General features: G+C 46.5%; 1 protein-coding gene across 1 annotated transcript in view; it reads left to right on the top strand.

Moving 5' to 3' along the window:
- Positions 1-6,230: 6,230 nt before the first annotated feature.
- Positions 6,231-24,315, top strand: part of LOC100643720 (thrombospondin type-1 domain-containing protein 4) — a 39,817-nt gene continuing 21,732 nt past the window's right edge. Inside the window, exons 1-2 of the mRNA XM_003393142.4 lie at positions 6,231-6,689; positions 7,768-7,911. Coding sequence (XP_003393190.2) covers positions 7,796-7,911 — 116 coding nt within the window. The 5' untranslated portion in view covers positions 6,231-6,689; positions 7,768-7,795. The remainder of the gene's footprint in view (positions 6,690-7,767; positions 7,912-24,315) is intronic.

Genomic DNA, 24,315 nt, shown 5'->3' with positions numbered 1-24,315 from the left:
AAAGCAAACTTGTCGTCGTCGCCTCGACAAAAACCAATTCCAGCGAAACTGTGTGAAAGGAAGGCGACTTGGTGGATCGCGAACGTGGGAGGAGATCGAACGTATTTCGAACTTGCGACACGCTGTACCCGGGCGAATTCAGCGACGATGACGCAAAGACGATTATGCCGAGCGCAACGTCGGACGTCAAGATTAGCGAGCCATAGTTCGAACCTTAAATGAGAAAGATTTTTCGACCGTGTCTGTTTTATGTAAACGACCGGTTCGATCGCCACTGGGATATTTTGTTCATCTGCGGATTGTCAATTCGAGCATTCGCACGAACGCAGTTTCGTTTGTCCGACGATGCTTGAAATATCCTTCTGAGTTACCTTCTTTTACGATTCTTTAGAGGGGCGTCGTAACTTCTGAATTTCGTCGACGTGTCGCGGTTTCTTTCTGTTTATCGTAAAGAAGCACGAATCTCGAACGAATATGTGGAGGAAAGGCACGTTAATAACGTGCTGTTCTCGAGAGAATGCGAATATCGAATATCGCGTGTATCCGAGAAACAAATGTTCGGCTGTTTAAGTCGATGAAATATTGAGAAGCGAGAGAGCGCGATACATACTTTATTACGCTCGATATCGAAGGTTCAGCGTTTGTCGGATGAACGTATTGAAAGACCGCCATTCGACGACTCCCTTCTATTTTTATATTGTTGCAGTTGGTTACAATTCGATCGGTTGCGAATTTCTTGAACAAGGACCACTCGGATTTGCCAGTTCCCCTTTAGGAAAGGTAGTTCGTTCGATCTTATCCGTAACAAAGAGACTAGCCGGAACAGACCTCACACGTCGATGCCAATGTTTCATCGAGCTTCCCTCTTTTCGATGTAATAGCACTTATCGAATTTATAGATAAGAAAAATCGAGGAAGAACGTATGGACGAAAAAGGATGCATTCGTTGGAAAGGCGCATCGAACGGACGCAATTAGCGTGCCTATTTGTCTCCGAATGGGGGATGTAACGTTATCCCTTTTATTGACGGCTATGCCTCCCAGAATGATCGCCGTGTACAAGAAAGCTCTCGAAGGGGCAGATTAAATTCGACAGGAGGTGTTCGACACGATATTTGAATAACAAAGTGTTTGCTCGTCGGCGTTACGTGAAATCATGGAAATTTTACACCGGGGAGAGGTCAACGGAGGGAAAGAAAATAAAAGTGACGGCGGTGGTAGACGGGGACGCGGACAAGGCAAAGGAGGGATGGGTGAAGGAAGAAAGTTGGTTCGGTGCATTATGACGCCCCGTAAGATCGTCGACTACACGCAGATCCGATCAGATCATACGTGTACCGTGTATTATAATCTCGTGGAAGGGCTGTTAGCCGATAAATTCTTCATCTAGGTGGAACCACTTACAAAAGGGAACACCTTTTCGTGATTGCATGCTTACGGCATGTGAAATAGTGTCCAAATTATAGGTCACGGCGTATAATTCGACGAAGCGTTGAGCAGGGTCGTGCTTCGCCAAAAAGGAAGAAGGACAAAAGGAGAAGAGAGGAGAAGAAAAATAACCGTGGAACATGGGACCCATTTCTTCTTCGTAGATACGTGAGACGCGCTTCCACCTCTTTTTTTCTCAGTTCGTCTGATCGTCAGTCCTTCCCTTTCTCTTCTTCTGTCGATGTCGTACGATTCTTCCGGACGTTTCGGTGACAACCACGGGCGTAATTAACCGATGATTAAAATGGCTCTACGAAAATATCGTGTATGCAATACCTGAATGAGTAATAGGTACGCGTTTGGCCGTTGATTAATTGTCCTTTCGTCGAATGTATCGATATATCGACACGATGGACTGCGCGAGAACGCTTTTAGCGTAGTCAGTCACTGAAAATGATAATAACTAGCCGACTTCGCTAGTTGACGATCGTAAGTCTCTCTTAATGAGGTTAATGGGAGTCACAACCAGTCAGTTTTTCTTTGGGTTTCACTGGTTCGCTGGTGTAGCGATCGCCAGGCACGGCATAGAAATAGTTGGAACGAACGTTTTTCATGCGCGACGAAAGAAAAGTCGAGTCAAGCTCTGTACATAACTACAAAATTGTTCAGATCTGTTCTTATTCCCGTACAACGCATTAATTGTAACGTTAACGCGTTGATTCATAGATGTTCGCGTTATCCGGTGAATGACTCTTTTTTTTTCATTCATAAAGAGACGAAATCGTACGGAACCGCGTTGTTGGCTCCTATCCAGGGACTTCCTTTTGTTCCGACGAATTATCGCACGGTGCCGTGACTTATCGTTTGAAACGCGCGCGCCCTGTGCATGTAAATGTTGACAGAGGCTGGAGCGGGAAGAGAAACAACCCGAAACGGTATGATATAACCAGTTAAGAGGCCATTGGGCCAACGTTCAGACCGCAACTCCGACTTCACTGCACGAGGCAATAACTGTTCGTTGTACGCGCGTCTTGCATTCACTTTATCGCTTCGTTCACCCTTAACTAACTTTACCCTTCTTTTATTTTACGCTTTCGCGAGTCGCCATCTGGCTCGTCCTGCGAAACGTTTCATTAGCTTCTTTGTAGAACTCGAACGATCGTTTAATTACTATTAATCATCGTCAATACCCGACATTCATTCGTTGGTGCACCGCAATGCCAACGTTGAAAACAACCGACGCTAAAAATAGAAAAGAAGTGTACCTATCGAGGTATATTTTAGTCGTTCTAAACTTTGCTGTCTGACTAATTTATTAATTATTCGTTTGAACACGCGTCGAAGGTCAGTGTGACGCTATCAATTGTCTCTCGGCCGAGTTATGTTATAAATAGTAACTTCAGTACTAAAAAAAAAAAAAAAAGAAAAAAAAGAAGGAGAAAAAGTAATACAGTGATACCGAAGGTTCCACAAACGTCGATACGATGAAAAAATTCTAAGGATTTCTAATACGCTAGAAATCCGAGAATGAGGAGTTTTACGCGGTTAGTCGTCGATATGAAAACGTAATACGATATACGCGAATTATATACGACCGGTAGAGAGCGTTATATAGCCAATAAGAAACAGTACTCGGAACTCGCGGTAATACGTCTGAAAGCGAAGGGACGAGCCGATGGCGCGAAATTGCACGGCGCGAGTTCCATCGACGATGTCCAACGCGTGTGTTATTCTCCGAATGAATCTCGGCGAGTAATAAAATGACTCGGGGCTAGCGGCGACCGAGCGGACGCGCTGATTACTTAGTGCGGACTGTTGTCCACGTTGACATCCGTAATCGGTGGACTCACGCGGTGGTCGAAATAATAAACGGAAAAGCGTATACGAGCGATCCATTAGTCACGCTACTATTACAACGTTCGGTGGATTTCTCGTACGAACGACGCACGGTAGAAATATCGCGGTCACGATTCAACCTTCTCGGTAATTCAAACCGCGATTTAGGCAATTAGATGTTGCGCGCGATTTTAATTGACCGACGATGAAACGAGAAACGATCGGCCTGGCTCGGCGTCACGAGTTTAATTCCATTTAGACGCATCGTTCCGGTGAATCGTCGAGAATAGAACTGTTGTAATAAATTTCTCCAAGGTTTAGAACATTCCAACGTGAGGCAAGACCGCGAAACAACGCGTCGCATAAATTAATTAGACCCATTTTATTACGGTCGCGAGGTGACGCGATCGTAAACTCTGATACGCGTTATTGCGAACGAACGAACGAATAGAAATGCTTCGTTGGATTTTTATGCCCTTCTGCGATTCACTAAGAAACTAGACAAGACTTTGGACAACGCTTATTCAAACGTTTTTACGCGAATCACGCAACGACTTCAGCCACGAGAATCTAACACCGTCGGTGATCTTCATTTTCGTAATTGGCTCTTTCTCCCTAGTTTCCGCCGAGCCGCCAGACACGCGCCAAGCGCGTTTTCCTATCGTTGAATTTGGCCTAACCCTGAACGCAACGAGACCATATGTTTGTCTTTGTTGTTCTTAAAAGGAAAATAAAGAAAGACATATGTTCATAGGAAGATCGAGCGATAAACGTCGCTTGTGTGCGTTCGAGATAAAAGTGCAATTATATCGGTGTACTTCGAGCGTATGCGGTATATTTAAATCGAGAAGCGATGAAAAAATAAATAACCGTGCCGAAAGAGTTCCTTGAATCGTCATTGAACGCGTATTTACTTTGAAACGTTGAGTTCGGGGGTAGGCTGCATCGAACTTGCATCGTGTCGTACGGAAATTATTTAAAGCTGCCACTGCGAATATCAACCGGCGCTGTTTGTCGAAATTAATGAATTATACGTGGGGTAGCAGTATATTTTAATAAATATATATTTAACGTGAGCAAACAGCGACCAGGATGATTGCCGGCCGAGCATATTCCGTCCGGATCTTCGTATTCGGTCGATCGAAAGTTAATTAATCCGCTATTTGTTCGATTTACACGATACAACTCGGCCCAATACAGATCCCCAACATGGATGTAACAACGTAGAAAGATACGCTTTTCCTGGGCTGTGTAACGACGCATCGCCTCTGCGAACGATCCCACTGGCGCCAGACTAATATCCCATGCGCATCGCAAGAACGCGAGTTCGTCTTCGGCGGCGAACGGATGTGTCGAAAGTGTTCGAACAGAACGTTTACGCATATCTTAACGCTGAGATTTGCTGGCGTACAGTTGAAAAACGAAGCGCTCGGGTGGCTATTCTGCGGTTTCATTTACCGGTTACGCAAGTTTCCTCGCGCGCTTTTATCGCGTGCCATAGTTATCGCGATGCAAGTACGTTTTGGACTAACGAAGGACTCGCAAAGATCGTTGATTTCACTTCGAACAGGATTCTCTCGGAATTATTTTTTAACACAGCAGCACTTCGATAATTGGTCACGATCAATTGACAAAGTAAACTCGCTAAATTTCATTCATTAGTTGCGTCACTTTCTTTTTGCGAGTTGCAGCAGTGAATATCGTACCTCCGATCCTATCGTGGAGAAAAAGCTACTTAAGAAATGTGCAATTCAAAGAGAAGAAAGAAATAATGTTAAGTGCCACAGATCCTTGTCACTTGACACGAAAAAACGGTAATGTAATATAAAAGCTTTTCCGAGAGGAGACGATCGAAGGCCTTGTTCGTTGATAGTTCGATCGACACCATTCCGGAACGTCGAGTCGATTCGTCGTGGTATTTAGTCGCGCGATTCGCTTGGCCGGTGGGCGAAATGTCGCGATCGATTCGCGATGCGCGGCGTACGGGATGCGACGAGCAAGAATGAAAAGCGGAAACGGGAAAAGGTAGAGTCGCGCGTGGCTTCGGGGCGTCACGCTGTCGACGGTGCAATATTCGCGGCATCACGCCCGTAGCACCGTTACCCAGCTATCGATAACCGAAGAAAAACCGCTAGCGTAATCTCACCGGCTAAATTTTACGAGTATTTGTACCACGCTCGCGGTTCGTTGAACCAACTTACAGCCGTAGAAACTGTCAGAATCGTGTCAGTTATTTCGAGACGTTTATTTCACATGTACCTACTGTTTCTATTGTTGCTTCATCGGAGCGAATCCTTCATACGTACGAATGCTTATGCCACGCGAAAGCGAGAGAGTTCGTTTATCGTCGAATTGCGATTCATAAAAGGAAATGTTCTACCTCCATTTTCGCGTACGCGTAGTTTGTAAAAGGTCGTTTTGCACCTACGTGCGAACAAACAAGCTTAAGAGACAGGCGGTATCGAATAAAACTGCAAGATTCGAGTGCTAAGAGCATCCCTGCTACTTCGAAATCTGCCATTATTAACGTTCAGCCTTCGATACCATTTACACGGCGCAATTTAAATGTCGCACGTACTCGTAAATGACGTGACAAATACACCGTGTTTCGATCAAGCTTGCGCGACAAAGTCGGTCGAGACAGGTAAAATATTTACTCTCGTGAATCGGAGATTGAAGAAAGGGAACGACAAAAATCGAGCGTGCGAGGTGTCCCGAAAAAGGAGGGCACTCGTGACCGTGGCCGATGGAACTCTTCCTTTTTCGATCCGTTTCTCGGGGATGCGTCCCCGTGCACCGGCTGGTGCATGTGCATCGTGACAGGCCGTGCGTAAACACGTGCGTGGCGGCGCGCGTGTGCGTGCACACAGGCGCCGAGGGATGCGTCGACGGACCTCCGCCTCCTTCCTCCTCGGATCCACCACCACCCTGCGGACCTATATATTTCCCGGAGGGTCTCCCACTTTCGCCACTATCATTCCTGTCGCGGCTGCGCCAGCCCGTGAGCGCGCAAACGTGAGTCCGTTCTCGGCTTTCCTCTTCGGAGTTTCCTCGCTGGATGATTACGCGCGAACACCTGCCTTGCCCCGCGTTTACACGTCGATTTTCCATCGGTGGAAACGCCATCGTTCGGTGCAATCGTGTCGCGACGAGTTATTCAGTGCGGTTTCGAAGGAATTCGTAGGAACTGTTCGTCGATGTTAATCGATCGATCGTGAACGGGGGAATTGATTCTCGATAACGTTCGATTTAGTTTTCCTGTTCTTGCTTTTTTCATTTGTCGTCGAAGATAGAGCATATCGATTTCGATTGGACGAGTTTTTTCCCGCGGGGGCTCGTGTTTCTTGGGAAATGTGTGCCACGTGTAGTGAGCCCGCGAGTCCACCTGCTGCACCTACTGAATGGGATTAGATGAGGTGCACGACGGTACGTCAAAGTGTTTGCTAGATATTCGTTAACGTTCGTCGTTATTTATGAAAATTTTATCGTATACGAACTCGATGGTATTTTATCGGGCAACGATACCGTACGAAACTCTCTTGGTTATCGCCAACGAAGTTTGTCTTTACACCTTGAAGCCGTATTTGCCACGAAATTCCAAAGTGGAAAAATATTTTCCTTTCCTGTCAGAGTAACGGTGAGAATAACCGATAGAAGTTTCGCTAAGAAGGCGTCGACAAGGCGAAAATGAATTTATCGAAACAAACTGTGAACGTCTGGACCGAACCGCGAGAAATTTTCCTTGTGGTTTGTCGTAGAATCGCACGTTTAATACCGCGCGAGAATCGAATAAGCAGAGAGGCGCATTCTTCACAGCTGTTCATACAACAAAACACGCGTGTTGTCCCGGAGCAAGAAATTGTGAATATAGATGCCTCTTTATACTAACATTCGCCAAGTAGCGACTTAATATATCGCCTTGTAAATTACTTTCGTGTGACTTTTATCGCCGCCTTCTCGTAACTCCGAATTTTTCCGGAATTTTCGAACGAGTCAGAACGATTCATCGATTGAAATTTCCCCACGCAAACACGAATCGCTAGAGAATAAATCAACCTCGTTTCTTCCTAATCATGCAACGCATTAGTCCATATACATAATTCATCGTTCATTTTATCAACGTTGCGACCGATTCGAAATAATATTTTTTCTTACAAAACCAGGAAACTCATCGACCATCCGGATGTCGTGTTTCCTCCGTGCAACGCGATTATTGGCTACATATTTTTTAGAGATAAAGAAAGCTAGGAAAGGTGGAGTTATTGAACACCTTTGCGATGAGCAGATGGCACGGCAAGGGTTTATTATACAATGAGAGAAGATAAAACTTGGACATCTAGAGCCTGAGTCTTAAGGCGATCAACCTTAACCGGTCTAAAGCCGTCCCTCGTGTTTCCGTGCGCGGTACGCAGTGATTTGTTGCGTCGCGTCCTTCTTACGCTCTATATCATTCAGCTGGTAATGAGCTTTGCCTTTAACGCATCGCGACGTTTCTCATGCGCAGGATGGCCTGAGCCTCGGAGCAAATCTTCATGGATCGTTCACGAAAATCGAAAAATGACCGGCCGCCGTGGAGTCCCGCGGAAGTGCCGCGGCGTCGACGATGCGCGCCGCGACGCACCAATATGACCAAAATCAGGAATTTCGGGTAAGTGAGGACGTATTTTTATAGAAATATTCTTCTAAGAAATGTTAAACGTTTTTTTATCAAAGTAAACACGAGACTAAATCCACGTAACGCGACACGTCTACACTCTATAAATATTAATGACATGTTGATTTCTGTCGATAATTTTTATCATCGACGAAGTAACGAAACATAGCGTATTGTATGCAGCCTTCCTTCGATGGAAAGATTTGTAAAATTCAAGATAACAGAAAATACTCGATAGTTTGATATCCTCGACTCGTAGATATTCAATTATTCATATCCATCCGTCTCTACGATACAATTAATCAAGTTGAAAGGTTCGTGACTGTTCGAGCTGACCAGAGTTGACGTATAAAATTTCTGAAATATTAGCTTAGATTTCCTCGCTGATCGACGATCATCGATCGACACCTCGTGTAGCTCAAAAAATATGTCTGTTTAGAGAACGCTTCTGGCTCACGCGAATGTTATTTAACGGGCAGCTGCAAATGACGTTGGTTGAATGTGTAAACGCTCGGGGCTTGATCGAGGCCTCCCGTTTTGTTTAAAAGTTTTACGCGATATCGTCTTGGAAACGTGAAACCGTAAAAACTATCGATCGAATGCTAACCTGATGTTTCGCTTACCAAGAGCCAAACACGAATCGAACCTTATTGTGTTACTTACGAGCCGATGAAATACGTAATCGAGGTGCTCGATGTCGCGATTAGAAGTGGATTGTTGCGACAGCTAAACGATTCCGGTTATCAGCTTTTCGTCGCTATATATTTAAAAGCTATCGTCTCGATACCGGCTTTCTGCCCTATATCCAAGCTTAGTGCTTCCGTGTCGCAATCGATCTTGATTAACATTTATTTGTCAACCTGGTGTCTCCGGTAATCGGAAAGAAAAACTTTGAACGGTTCAGAATTGATGATATTAAAAAGGGGGCGGGGGAGGTGGGACACAAAAGCGTACAAAAGCGCTGGTGATCGCGTTGACGCAAGCTCTCGAGGGCTCAACGATCGGTTAAAGCGTTTAGCCCGGAACACGATACTCGAACGAGCGCACGCGAGCAAACAACACGATCGAGCGCGATGCAAAATTTGTACACGATTTGTATCGTCGATCCCGTAACCGCGAGCGTGCGGTTCGCCAGAGGAAAATGGAAAAAAAAGAAGAAAGGAAAAAGAGAAATGGAACCGAGAACAGCCGAAACACGATCGCCCCTCGATAACTCGTCATTTTAACGAGGATATCTCTCTCTCTTGTGCTGTACCGTGGCTATACCGGCAGTTTATTTTAATACAGACACCTCGTAATAATTCTCAATGTACATCGTACAGAATGAACGGACATCAATCCTTGCCCTCGTTACTTTCGATGCTCCAGGCAGAGGGTCCCTTGTTATCCGCGCAGTCTCCTTTGTACGGCGTGCATGCCAATGTCCGCGCATAATTACCGGTTTCGATTACAGATCGGCCATGGCAAGTGCGTCAGATTTTCCGCTCGTGCTGGGAAACGTTTTACCCTAACCGTCGTATCCTTCCTTTCCTTTATCCATCCGGCGATCTCTCGTGTGAGTTCCACGGGCTGGTCTCGTGCACCCTCGTCTCTGCTCCCTTTCATAATTGTCAATCGTGCTTTTTCTTTTCCACTTTTTTCTCTTTAATTATACCTCGTGCCTATATCCGCGATCGTCGATAATCCGTCCGGAAATCTCGGAATAAAAGCTTTCGTATCGCACGTTTTCGCGAATATATTAACATACCCTGGAGTAACGTGATTTCTCAGCGACCGTAACACGAGATTCCCAGGCGTAGTCTCAAAGCACCGACATGTCTGGCAGCGCACAGTTCCCGCTGATAACCGTGAAAGTAACTCATGCATCACGCTCTGTGACACTAATCCCCTGAGTAGGGGGGAGGGTGGATAGGGCTCCGAAAGATTCGACGAGGAACGTAAAAAAGGGGAGAAGGAAACCATGCGAACAATAAGCAATCTGTAGCGAATATGTACGCTAATTATGTATGTTGAGTCTAGACGCACGCGTGCGATTATACGTAGGTCTCTCCCGTGGTTCACATGCGGTATACATTACGTATGGTATGTGGTCGAGTTCTCCATGGCTCGCGTGTGTACGGGTCCCTTCCCGTCTGTGATAATACGCGGTGACGGAAAAATACGACCCGTCCGACTCGTCGGTCGAGAAAGTTTTTGCTCGCCTTGAAAACTTTTCGTCGCGACGTTCCGCTCGTCGATAATTATGCTCGTTTCATTTTTCCCCTCTCGAGTTCCGACTAGCTCTGTTCGTTTCGACCCTGACAATTTTCGCAGATATCGAAACCGAAGACTCGTTTCTCGCGCGAGTACGTCGCTTAAGTTTCGCGACCCATTCGCTTTCCCTTCGTACTACCGTTTCAAAATCGATAAACCGTTCCCTTCGAAACTATAATTCACGATGAGAACGATAGAAAATGTACACCGTTGATTTTCTCCTCCGGCTATGTACGAATATTGTTCGCTTCGGACTTAAGAGGATCTAACTTAACGACCACCCTTTGGGTTCACATGTTGCATAATGCTCGCGTGTGCTCGCGAATGCGTGCCATTACACGGTCGGTATGGTCGCGTAAAACTTACGCCGCGAAGCTTTCTATCTGATGTATCAGGGCGGAGCGGAGCGATATCCCGAAGCGAACCGGAAAGACCATCGACGGCTCTCGGATCCCTGAGGTGCGAACCGCGAAGTCGACTCGAATATCGATTATTTACGAGACGTGTGAGGGAGGTAGGCACCGTAGTCGGAAGAACACGCGAGAAGAAAAAGCACGGGGGTGGAAGGACAAACAAATAGAGGTGCATTAGCCGGCGACCGTGTCAGGAATGTGAAGAGCAGTTGGCACACGGCCTACCTCGCGATCTACCTCCCACTTTGATCTTCGCCGCTGTATCGCGAAATACCACGACATAGGCTGTCGGGGCAAAATACATCTCTGTGCGTGTTGTTACGCCCTGCCCTCTTCCTTCCTGTGCCTTTCTCTTTGTCTCTTAACCCTGGAGCCACGTGTTCTCTTCGTCCCTTCCCCGACACTGTTCCAGTGCGAGGTACTGTTAATCGGCGTCGAAAGACCGGGTCGTTCGTCCTCGATGACGTAGGACGATCGATCATGCGCCAGTCAATGCGTTTCCGTTCGAAATTCGTGGCGATACGCGCTACTGCCTGGCCGACGTATATTCCGAGGGTCCGTTATCGAATATGACTGCTGGACGAAAAAACCTAACGACTAAGAACTTCTCGAGGCATTGGTATATAGCTGAATGAATCGACAATTGCGCCGTCGTCGTTGCGCGTTAATTAACGTTAGCCACCGTTCGCGTTTCCACTTTCATTTCGCATTCTAACAGATTGTGGAACGGTGTTGAAAGAGGGGAAAAAAAGGAGTAGAACGTGGTTGCTCGAGTCGAAGGCGAAATAGGAACGCGTTGATCGGAATTTCGTTCGGTCATTCAGGGGCAATAAACGCACCTTTGAGAGTGAGGAGTATCGTTTAATTACGGATCAGCTGTTTCAGTCGGAGCGTGACGGGTTCGCGCGTGTGTGCACACGTGTCCCGATCGATTTATTTCAAGTATGTATCGAGAGGCTCGCGGGCACCCGAGCGATCCCATCTCGGGATCGAAGACAGAATTGCCGTGGAAGGCAGCAATAAACGCGGTCCACTCACGTACAACGAGTACTATTCATAAGTCGGATTGAAGCTAAGGGCCGTAAGTCCGCTCTGAGAGTGGCGCCTTCGACCACCTCGTAATTCTCGTCCGGAGACTTTTCTTCTTCACGGAGGCTCACAATTAACTTCATTATGTACGCACATGTTCCCCACGTTTCCGTTGATTAGCGCGCGTCACGCGGCGCTCTCTATGCTACCGCCTCCGTTCAATGCATCTTCGATCTCATTCAACCGCTTTTTTATCCGAACCGAACGCTTTATGTTTTCTCACAGGGACGAGAACATGGCAAGTGTTCCGCGTTTTTTTTTTTGTTCTCGTTTCTTTGCTTTAATTTCCTTTCATTCATTAACGCTGTACCGTGCTACCGACGTAGCAATTTCAACAAGCAACGAGACCATGAAGACTAATTGTCGCCGCGATACCTCTTACCAATTGGTTATCGAGTTTTCGTTAAGTCAATTTCCATGTCGTTATCCGGGCCTATTAAAAGGGTCACCGTACTCACTTTCGACCACGGCTATCGACGGTGGTCTGGCATCGATCGACTTGTCGAAGGAGACGGACTAATTGGAGGGCCTACCTTAACTGTAACTTTTCGATAAGAGATCCCCTTCATTTTCGACGAAGCGATCTCCGATGGAAAGTTGTCTAGGCTAGACGATAATTTTTATTATACCCATATGAATGTTCAGTTGTCGAAAGAACGTCGAAAACGCGGAGAGTGCGACAAGGAAGAAAATCGTTATGGAACATGTGCGACCATAACGAATGTTTACGCGTAACTTCCGGAAACATTAAGAATAACGATTGCACTGGCGCATATGGTTCTCGCAATGACTAGTGACGCTCATAAATGTTGATTAATTTCACCATGGAAAGGCACGACGAGGTCGTGTTTTAATTTCTTTCGTCGAATTCGTACGCGATTGAATTATGCTGCTTGCTGGTAATTTGCTTCTTTCCGAGTGGTCAAAGGTGATTGCACGAGACGAAAATTAAATCGAAGAACGAAGAGAACCAACGACGGCTATAAGCGAGCTTACGAGCCGTAAAACACCACGAAAGTCGTAAAATCGTCAAACAATAGATTACACGGTAGTTAAAGCATTGGCAAACAATTCTGGCTGTTGGTCATTTTCTTTGAAGGCTCGCGAAGAATCAAATTGCTATGCGGTTTCCCTGCTTATAACAATAGCGCAACACTCGCTATTGTTCGAAGAAATGGCTTTATAAAGACCCTGATTTCGTTTCCAAAAGCTCGATTCTTTGCTCTTTACCTTCGCATGAATTTTATAGCTTCGAATTTTCCCCAGCAATGGAAAGGCTACGCTGCAATTAATCTTAGAAATGCTCGCTGACGCACGCGAGCGGTTTTTACTTTCTGACGCTAACAACCGCATTACGCTTAACCACGGTGGTGGACCGTGCGCGAATAACCGCGAGTCATTGACTCCCATTTACATCGATTCTCTCCAACTACGGTATTTGCTTCTCTCGATTTGCGTACGCAACGCGGCGCAATGATCGAAGACCACACTCGCCGATTTAACTCGCTCATCGATATCGACGCTTCGAGCATGAGCGAAAAATATTTTTAAATTCACGACGAAGCGACTGGACATTCTTTCGATTTTTCTCCGTCTTTGCTGCTTTTAGCCTCCATTGTGCGTATCTTCCGCAATTCTATTGTCAAACATCGCGAAACCTTTCCTTAGAGGAGGAAGACCTTTCGATTTATCGTGCGCCCGTGAAAAGAAAATACGGAGACCGGGCATTTCGATCCCCGGCTCGCGTGCAATTGTCTGACATTCGAGATTCTTTCGGAGCGGAATATTTCGAGGAAAGTTTGCATCTGTCGACGAGGTTCCTCGGATTCTTTATTAGAATTTCTTGGGTCATCTTGAAATTCAATGACCTGCATAGACCTGCATACGTGACCCTAGATTAACGGAATCCGACCCGCCCTTTCATAAAGATAGAAAATGAAGCGAATGATATAACAACGTTGACACGAGGATAATGACAGCAATATCGAGCTAATCGTAAACGTCTATTAAGAAACAGTGACCCGTGACGTTTGCAGAGGGTGGGGCGTCTAATGCTGTGTTACCTAAAATATCTCTGATGTCTGACGTCTGTTACAAACAACGTTGTGATTTACAGCGTTACAACCTTCGAAACAGCCTCGAGTGCACGCTATTTTCTCGTACTTACATACCGAGTTATCATTACATTCGACTGTTCGAAAGCAAGGCTTCCTTCGATAAAACCAAAAGGAACGTACATCAGCGAGAGAGCGTAGGATGAAACAAGCACTTCCGTTAAAGACGCGGCGATTCCTTGGCACGATCGAACGTCGTCCGGAGAGTGGTCGATGCACGAGCGAGAAAAGGCTAAAAGAGATGCATTGGCAGGTATCGATAGGAAGGTGGTACGAAAGGGTGCTGAACGCGAAGGCGGGCGAGAATCGGTGACGTTGATTCGCATCGAGTCCCGCTGCGAAGACCTTGACAGTTTCGAGACGCGCTGACAGCCACGGACGCTTGGCACTGCAGCGAGACGCAACCCCGTGTCTCAACGATGCGTATTCTATCAACGTCCGTAGAGCACGATAACCTCGGCAACTGCATGTTGAATGAGCCGTACGAGAAACGGCGGATCGTTGCGTCTCGTTTCGCGTTACCGTCCCTTTTCTGCAACAATGGCCTTTATACGCGGGACGCTATTCTAACGCGGCACGGAACGAGAAAAGGGAGAGAACGACGACGGGCTGATCCACGTCGGCACGGACAAAGCTCTTCCTTTCGCCATATAGGAACCGAGTCGGACAGCCAAGATTTAAATTGATTTCGAGATAAGTGCGTGGAATTAAAGATGCATTCGGACGATCATCCGCGCTCGCTCAACCCTTCGTTCCATTCCCGATACTTGTCTTCCACTTTGCGTACGATACCACCGGCTCTAACAATCGCGCACTGTGTTCCTTTCGTTTCCTTTCCCTCTCTTTCTCCTCCTCTCTTCCTCTCTTCCCTTGTCTCGGGGGAATCCCCCGGTTACCGAGACCTCTCCAGGGTATATCTGTCGTTGTTGAAGAATTAAGAGGATAAACTCGTAGTTTCCTGGTTCGAAGGCAGAAACGAGTGATTAAGGGCTCGAGGAAGCTTGAGCACGAACCGCGTATAAATAACGAGCGACGAAAAGGGGAATGGCGTACGGTCGTTCTCATCGACAACGGCTTGTTTGATGGAAGGCCTGTCGTCGCTGTACGCGATCGTCCCGATCCCGGGCAAGTCGAGCGCGTGTTCTACGTATGAACGCGTGCGCGGCTGTTTCAGCCGGCTTGAAAGTGAAACGAAGTGGTTTCTCGGCTGCTCGTGATTCCACGCATAAGTAAAGCCGTTAACACCTACTCCGCGAGCACCGTTACGTTCACCAAGCGTGAACTAGTAAATCTATGCACTTGACCTTTCGGTAGCGTGTCCAGCTCTCTAAACTCTGTTTCACCGTTCCTTCGGTTGCTTACGTATTCGTCCTTTGTTACGGAAATTTACATCTTTGAGAATGAGGTCACGAAAGTGGGAGTGATTCCGGAGAACTTGAGAATAATAAATCATCAATGACAAAATAGAGTTAGCGTTATGCAAGACAATTTGTTAATGTACGTTATACAAGATCGACGATAGCATATGCAAGTTACGCGTGACGCCAGCTAGAACAACGTTCTCTATTGTTTTGTATTTTAGACCGTCGCGAGAAGATAATCTCAGAAAAAATAGGCTACACGATCTTTTATCGGCGTTCCACAACGCCACGACGAATTCTCTCGATGGTGAAGTCAACGATAACGCGTTGCCGTTGTGTGGGTGTGCGTCTAAGTCGGAGATGAGATACGACGCACTGTAATTGGTTATTATCCGTGATATTATGGTGTGCGACGCATCGTAGATTTGCCGTTTCATTGACGAAAATTCAATAATGAAAACAGACTGAAAAGTGACCATTATCGGTGAGCATTGTACTCGGAAGATGTATCGTTTCGCAATACGTTGCTTACGTCTTATCGGAACTCGTCCGCTTGTTATGGAATTTAGAATGAACGAGCGTACAGATATCGGGGTAATTATAGAGTGATACGAAACTAATGCCTATCTGTAACTTAAAATTAGTATACAATCATTTACGAGGAAATATTTACCATTGTACTGATTTCTAGAATAAGGATCAATCTGGCGGGGTGAAATTTCATTCCAGAATATAATTAACGTGATTTTCTTCGGCGATAGCGCGTCAGAGTTAAATTTTGGCCCATAAAGCATTACCATGGGCCACGGAAACGATTTAAAACGAAGGACCATACTCGCAGATATAAATCCTTCGACCGGGACAATCAGTCGTGTTCCACATTAAGGTGAAAAAGTGTTGTAAATATGGCCGGCAGTCATCAGCCAGTTAGGTATTGTATACCGTGCATGCACAGGATGCATACCGGATGCATCAGATAAGAGCGTTCGCGAGGTCTCGTAACTCCTTCGTCCGGGAAGGAGGCGTACTGCTCGAAAGCGGCATTAAACGGTGCCTTCTCGTTTATTTTTCAGTGAGCGCGAGATAGCGTGGTTTGACGTGAACCACCGCTACCGCCAGCGGTGCCATCTCATGTCTTACCCATTCGCGTACGCGAAACCTATAATTATTCTTTCGAACGAGATCGTGGGCGAGTCGAGGCAAGCACAGAGCCGCGTGCACGCTCCCGACTGCAATTTCGATTTCGCCAGTTTCGACCTTTCCTTTTGCTTGCTTACCTTGCTTACCAGGCCCGGGCATTACGGTGACGATTTCATTTATGACACGAATCGCGTGTGGTCCGAACCGGGTTATTATTTGAAAGTTCGAACATTGAAGAAATCAAATCAAGTTTTGATGTACGTGTTTCTCCGTTTCTTCTTGTTCCGTGGATACAAATCGATCTCGGACAATTTATCGCGGTACAACGAGCAAATTATAACAGATGCAAAAATCTATGTTGCGTGCTTTCCAATCTATTGCTATAGATAGCGATCTAAAATGATCAAAAAGAAAAGAAGAAAAAGAGAAACGATATTCTAAATGAAGATATTTCAGAGTTATTTATTCATTTATTCAAGGATAAACGAATTAAATCCCCATTAATGTACAATGTTAGAATTAAAGAAGCTACATACGGTACACAGGAAGCGTATAGTTAGAACGGGTCAATTATAAGGAATTGTTAGCGTATTAACGTCCGTAAAGTAACTAGATACTCTGTGAATGAATGCAAGAGTTCTGAACGCGCGATACAGCGCGAAAAATCTTTCAGAAGAATGTCGTACATCGGAAAACCAATATGCCTGCTAGTAGTCGCGTTGAACGCTCGGAAGGTTTCCTTAATTGATGCGCGAATGATCGATTCGGCATGAGCGATTTTCTCATATCATGGTGCGTTTGTCAGCTGCCGAATAAGCAAAACATTTTGGTCCATGAGTTCTCTCGTTTCTACACTGTGGTATACCGTACATGATATCGACAAGATATCAAAAGCCGTTTTCCCACGGGCTACGTCGCTCGGAGAACACCGGGGATTATCGAGCTGCGATGATTATACATCATGCGCAGCTCTGTTATTATACGGAACGTAGAAACAGAACTGTTAATTAGCTGTTGCACGCTCCGCTGACACGATCGGCCCAGTCGTATTAATTGAAATCGACTCGAATTTGCTTGACTGGAACTTCAGGTGTTAAAATAATACGAGCAAAGCTATCCGAACCAACGCGTTTGCATTTTAGATGGAAGAACCATTAATTAGTGATCGACATCGTTGATTTACCGCTGTACGCTCGAAATTTAAGCAGCTTACGCGTGTTTGCGCGACCTGACGTGCCGTAAATTTACGTTGAATCGTAACAACGAAAGTGATAATAGAGACTCTCGAGGAATTCGCGAACGCAGGGATCAATTCTCTTCGATTGTTTATAAATCATGCTACCATTTTCAATTTCCAGCCTATCCCGATCTCTCGGTTTATTAACCGTACAAAATTGCGGATAAGAGATCGCTCATCAAGATCGCGTTTCGCAGCACGATCACCAGTAAACATCGTCACGGGAATGCCTCGTTAAAGCGTCCATCGATGTGCTGCTATTACGGTCGTCTCGAAATAGACGTACGAATACAAGACACAGCCAGAATCAACTATTCACCAAGCCGTACGGCGCTGTCTCGCGGAATCATGCGTCGAGACGCGCCGTCTCTGTTCTTCTTGTCCTACTATTTTCCTCGTTTCCCGTGTTGGAAGTCTTTTGGCGCGAGTTTAATGGAAGTTCCGCTGTGTCTTAATCATCAGTTGCTGGCCCACAGGGTGAACCGTTACAGTTCCGAGGCTTAGAACGACTTTAAGCCAGCTTTCGTGGTCGATGTCGGCCAACTCGAAATAGAGAGTCGCGCAAATTTCACGCTTTACCAGGAACAGCCGGAAACCGATGACGGCGGACAGGCAAGTTTTCGAGCTTTGAGGATTAACAAACAAACAACTGTTAATGCAACGCTTAGCTGCCCCCTGTTTATCCGTGGCCCTGACTCTCGTTTTTCCCCGACATAGTTTTAACGCGATTACACTGCGCGGCCGTAAGCTCGTTCACAATTACGCGCGAGCGTACACACCCTGTGCACATATTTGCACGCGGATCTACGTGCAAATATACGGGCGCTCGTGCACGCGTACAATGGACGCCGGCGTTTCTGCGTGCTGCGACGCGCACGGATCTTCTTAGGCACGGGTAAACGTTTATCTTCGTGTCGGCGCATGTTAAAACTAGCGGCTAATTTTTCTCGTGGAAATCCGCTTCGTGGGAACCGCAAATTTTTTGGAGTTTCCTCTGTGTAGATTTTGCACGATGCGGAGCAACGAACGTTGGCGCGATGGTCTTTTTACGTTCGGCATCAGGAGGATGGACATTGAATAATTATCTGCCAGAAATATACCCTCTGATCTTGTATCTACCGTCTAGAGAAGCGGAAGGTAGCTTTACCGACGAATCCAATAGCAAGGCCTAGACGAAATATTCTCTCCCTTTCATTTAATCACAGCGCTGGCGATTGTGGTGTCGATTTCGGTCCAGCTGTACACGACAGATCAAAGTATCGCGATTTCTACAGCCACTGTTTCATTCTATAATTAGTCGGAGCTTCCGAGTGCAAGTTGCGTCTGTAGAAACGTTGTTCTCACGGTTCGCTGACATTATGGGTGTCTTCATCGGGATCCAAACCATGACATCAGTGACCAACAAACGAGCATTGAATCTTAATTCAACGTACTTATACTTGGATCGATAATGGATCGGAGACGATTTCCATTCGGCAGAGACTACCGTGCCACGACGTATCGAAAATCCTACGAGCTCATTGGGATCCATAGTTAGAATCATTGTCAGGGACAAGAGTGACAGTGCAGAAAGGCGGCATATTTATGACGGCCGTTCTTCCACGCACGCGAAGAACGCGAAAATCAAGAGAAGAGAAGGGCCTGAACGATTGCACACGTGCATCGCTTCTGTTTTGCATCGGATATACGGCTGACCGGTGAGCGTGTGTCCCATTAAGCTGTTCGTTTTACGAGACTCCCAAACGATATGATCAATAACGAGGCCATGGTCCGTGTCGTAAAGAACGCCAAGACCAACAAACCCTTAACAGTTTGCAAACGTTTCCTCCGAGTAATTACGTTGTCTCGTTGGAAACGAGACCGGGATTGGAATCCTAGAGCTGCTGACGCTGAACATTCTTCATTCTTCCCCTCTCGCTTCTTCTTTTCGTAAGATTTACGACGGTCACGGTCCGGCCGCAAGTTTAATAAAGCCGTAGATGAGAATGGAATGCAGTGTGCGCGTGGAAAGAATTGGCCGGGCTCCTCCGCAAAATTTTCAGCGGTGAATTCATTTTAATTGCGAGGATGCCTCTCCTCGTTGCTCGCCTAGCGTCGAGGTTTATTTAACCCCGTTGAGCCTTTGCGTATTGCGCGAATGCTGGAATTTCAGCTATTCTGTACGAGCATGGATCATGCAAAGAAGAGTTTGAAGCAACGGAGAATAGTCGAAACGCGCTTGTGCCAGGCCAAACAAAAGCTTCTCATAGAGCACCATGGGTAACGTGTGCTCGGTAGATCGTAAGAAGATCATGGAACAAAAGCTAGGACTTCTAATTCCGCGAGATCTCGTGGTCTCGAGTAAATTCCATCAAGAGATCTGCCATTTCGTGATATTTCTCACAAATTCGTTAGTCTCGCACGAGGTTGTCGCGACTTCTTCGCGCCCATGAAAGCTCGCGACACGCTCGTAAACTAACAAGCAAAAAATCCGTGAAACTCAATGATTCTCGAGCACTTAACACTTCTGAGATCCATACATCGCGTTGTGGCAACGCGACTGAGAAAGATTCATCATCGGGCGTTCTCTATTCTGTGCGTGCTGCCGCAATTGTAGAAATAAGCCGTAGGTTTCTTATTCAGATGGTAGCAAAGGTTCAGAGTCGATCGATGGATCTCGAGGATATAGCGAGATACGGACCACGCACACTGCTGCGTTCGTTACACGTATATCCTTTTTGTTTTCACACGAAACCTCTCTCTATCTTTCTGCAACCCTCGGGGGGATCTCTATAGGGCGCACAGCTTCCGCCATTCCATCGATGCTTATATCGACTATTTACGATCCGAGCGCAGCCGGATATTTGATTCCGCGAAATAACGGTTCGAAATTGACGAAGGGCTTTTTTTTGTTCGCTGGATGCGCACCGCGGATCGAAACCAACGATAGGAGAGTTTGGATCGCGAAACGTCAAAGCAGAAATATTCGCTCGCTTTTTGAAAAATAATTGGTTTCACGAAGCATCTCGATGCGTTTCGAGCATTCGTGCTCACGATCGCGGTGCACGAATCGCGGTGTGCGCGCACGGTTCGCGAGTATCGTTTTATTTCAAAGCTATGCAAACAAAGGCCAGCAAGGGATACGATCGATATACGATAAAAGCTTTGCGCAACCGTAATCGCATCTGTAATTCTATATCGCTCATATATACCTCATCTTACCGGTTGCGTGTTGGTAGGCATTGTATTCGTAAGTCTCTTTTGTTTTCCGTAGATTTGTTCGTCCGCGAACGAGACCGCACGCGGTTCCGATTCGGGATAGAAAACGCGAAAACGTTCGAGGGGAGCAGAGATCAAAATCGTGGAACGGCGAGATAGCGTGGTTTCCACCGTTCCCGAGCCAGAAACAACAACGGTGGTATACGTGAGCTTTTCGATATACGTGTTCGCCGTTCGTTAAATGAGCGAACCGCGCTTGTTCAACCAAAACAATGGTCTTGTACGCTGGCTACGTGTATTGTGTGCGAGCGCATCGAAAGGCCACGCAAGGCATAGCAAAAGGTTCGAACACCGGCGTAAAAGTCGATTGGAAGTCATACCGGTCTGTCCTCAGCGTCCACGCCACCGCCTACCAACGTATCATATCCGGTCGTAGCTAATTATTTCCTGCTGTGGAAAAGCATTAAGCTTGCTCAACGCCATTTACCGCCGCGCTTCTGCGTTCGTTGTTCCTTTGCGACAGCCCGAACGATTTAATGAACGATCTCCGATTCGTCGATTTTCGGCGCGCATCGAAAATCCTGGCGAGAATTTTAATGATTCTGGGGGAAGAGTTAGAAGACGACAGGTTGGAATGTAGAATTTGGAGAGGAAGTTCTCTTCTTTTTACGGCGACTATTTACGATACCGAGAAACCACCTTACCTTTAGGGGCTCGTTCGAAGGGAAACGCGAGGGAAACGACGTTTGCACAGGTGGATGCGGACACACGCGAGTGTTTCCCTTTTTATTTTAAGATACGGACCCTCTCTTCCGTAGCCGTGTTACTCCGTTTTCTCCCGAAAACCCTTCGTTTTATCGCGAGCAACAGGTTTAACAGATTCAAGTTCGTATCGCAGATGGTGTGACATTAAAACATTCACACTTCCACGTTTGGTTCTCGGCAGCAGCGGCGCATTCTGCACGGTTGCCCTTTCCGGCACATTATCTTGGATCGGCGCCTTTGTACGTGACATTCTCGACGCCTGTACCGGCAAGGAAGGGGAGATACCCGTCCACGGAGACGAAAGGTAGAAATTTACGGTCATTAAACGGCGTTCAAAGGCTCACGAGTGGCTCGACACGGCCTCACGTTCGCCCCGCGTGTCCATCTTCCACGGATCAAATGCAAGTGTAATTGCTGTTAAAGCGTTCATTCGTATTACAGCTTCCATACGCTGCATCGCGAGATGCGATTATCGTCTGTTTCGAGGTCAAGACGAACTTCCCCGTTCCGACTTCTCTCTACTACGTGGGAATTAAATCTCTTTGAAAACGTTCCGTGAACGTCTGACCGTAACTGCACGATTCTCCTTACAAATTCTCATCCTTACGGTATCAAAGGCTCGCGTTTACGCTCGGTTTCGATTCGCAAAGGAACGATAAGCCAGGGTACAGCAATCAGAAGCGATAAATCGGCTGTAAGAGCCGATTCGAGAGGGCACTCGTGCCAACCGATCTAGTTTGCCAAGGAAATTACAAACAGATCCATCTCATCGGGTCGGTCGCGGCGAATTTATGTCCGGAGTTGCACGTCCTCTGGACTAGATAACGGGCCCACCGAGACGGCGACTTCCTTATCGTATTATTTACGACACTTTCAGCTGGTCGAGGGGAGAAAAAAAAGCATCTCGTTGGGATCGCTACACGTTGTACACGCTGCATCGAACGATGCAAGGCTCGAATCCGAAGCCCTGGTGGCGCCTGCCCTGTTGCCCTCTTCCTTCGATTTAATCGATTTAATGGTCGATGGCAGCGGCCGATGAAATTGGTCAGACGATGCTTTCGTGCAGCGTCAACGAGTAATTAGTTTAGCGGTTCGATAACGACAAAAGCAACCCGGTTCCTGGTAGTAGATAAAATTAGGGCTTCTGCTTCCGTTACCTTTGCGTTCCGGAAGAAAATAACGTTTCTATTTCTCGATTACACGGGCATGCTTATGCCGTGAAAAGGTTGTTAATTTTGTTATTCTAATACCGTTACCAGCTGTCCAAGCTGTACGGTTCCGTAACGTTATTTTCCCTGAATTTTTCGTAAACAATTTTTCCGAAAATATGTGTCCCCTGATATTCCGTGTATTTTCGTTCGTATATTCCTCGTTAACGAGCACCAGGGAAGCTTCGCTTCTCAGAACAGAATTCCCGCTATTTTTTCCGGACTTCGTTTTCTATTCGTTTCCACGAATTCGCCTCTGTGGCGCTCGTTTACCTAGCGCCAACGAGACTCGGCTGGGTTCGCCTTTTCGGTTTATCGTCGGTGGAAATATCGGGCTTAGGATTTTCCCTGGGAAATCTGTGCTAGTGCCGGTTCAAAAAGAGTCGCGTGCTTGAAAAGGGCGCGATACCGGCCACAAAGCCGGCGCTTATGCCCGGCGTAAATAATAGCCGCGGTGGAAAAAGTACGATTCCTTGAGCGTACGCTTTCGATTCTCGCAGCTAAATCGAAAGGTCGCGATTTCCAGGCAGTGCTTTGACCCGAGATAAGGGTGCGCGGGAGAACTTGGAACGCTGGGCGGAAAATCGGTTCGTTTTGCTGCCGATTGCACGGCGTTCCACCGTGCCGCTGGAAAAGGCAATCGGTAATCGTTTGGAGCGAATCGAAACGCGGAACATCACCGGCGCATTTACCTGTCGGTTATTTTTACGCCAACACGTGCGAATTGAGGAACGTTTCGCGTTTACGATACACACGTACACGCGCGAATCACAAATGGTACTTCCGAAGGGCCGGTAAAAATAGACTATGAACCAAGTGGAATTCGATGTCCGATCCTTTGCGAGAGGGAATGCACGACGAGGTGGTTAAACGCGACGGAATTTGCTTTTATCGCGAGTAGAAGTCTAGAGGCTAGTTAACGCCCCCTCGTCGATCGTGCGCTAGCAACGGAAATTAATTGATTTAAGTGGCTGTTCGCCAGCCCGTCGAACGTTCCAATACCCTCGAACCTGATACTTAACCCGGATTCCACGGACATCGACAGTATATCCATGTAAACGTGAAAGTAATTTCTTCATCTGCGTCGCACGCAACCGGTGTTCCCCCATCTACGGGCTACAGTTATCGTGAAATTGTTAATCCAAGCTGGATTAACCAACTAAAAAATCAAACCAGCGTTTCAGACCTGTTCGATTAGGTTGCAATTATCCCTGCAATTTTATGTTTTAATTTATTTGTATCTTTATATTAAGGATACCTTCGTTTTCCAGTATCGCATCAGATTCTTTGTAATTATTTAATTCCACCGTATCGTTATTAACGCAGAATGAGCTGTGCAAGTTGATTACCGCTAATTTCCACGTAAATGATAAATAGGATAAATAAATAATGACAAGAAAGTTTAAGTTATTATCGTTGCATAAACATGCGTGTCCTTATGTCGTTTCTTTAATATCATCGTGTTCTACTTTATCGTCGCATTTTGAACTTTGTCGACGCTTAACATTTCGTCTAACGACCTTCTATCGACAGGGGTTCCGCTGCAGGCGGCTAACTTTTAAAGTGTTCCATAGGTCAGTGAAATGTCGCGGGCAGAGGCCCGACCCAAAAGTCGATCTC

The sequence above is a fragment of the Bombus terrestris genome, chromosome 1 (genome assembly GCF_910591885.1).
Source record: "Bombus terrestris chromosome 1, iyBomTerr1.2, whole genome shotgun sequence".
Classification (NCBI taxonomy): Eukaryota; Metazoa; Arthropoda; class Insecta; order Hymenoptera; family Apidae; genus Bombus; species Bombus terrestris.
The sequence above is the reverse complement of the archived record's forward strand: the minus strand, read 5'-3'. Positions and strand labels throughout refer to the sequence as shown.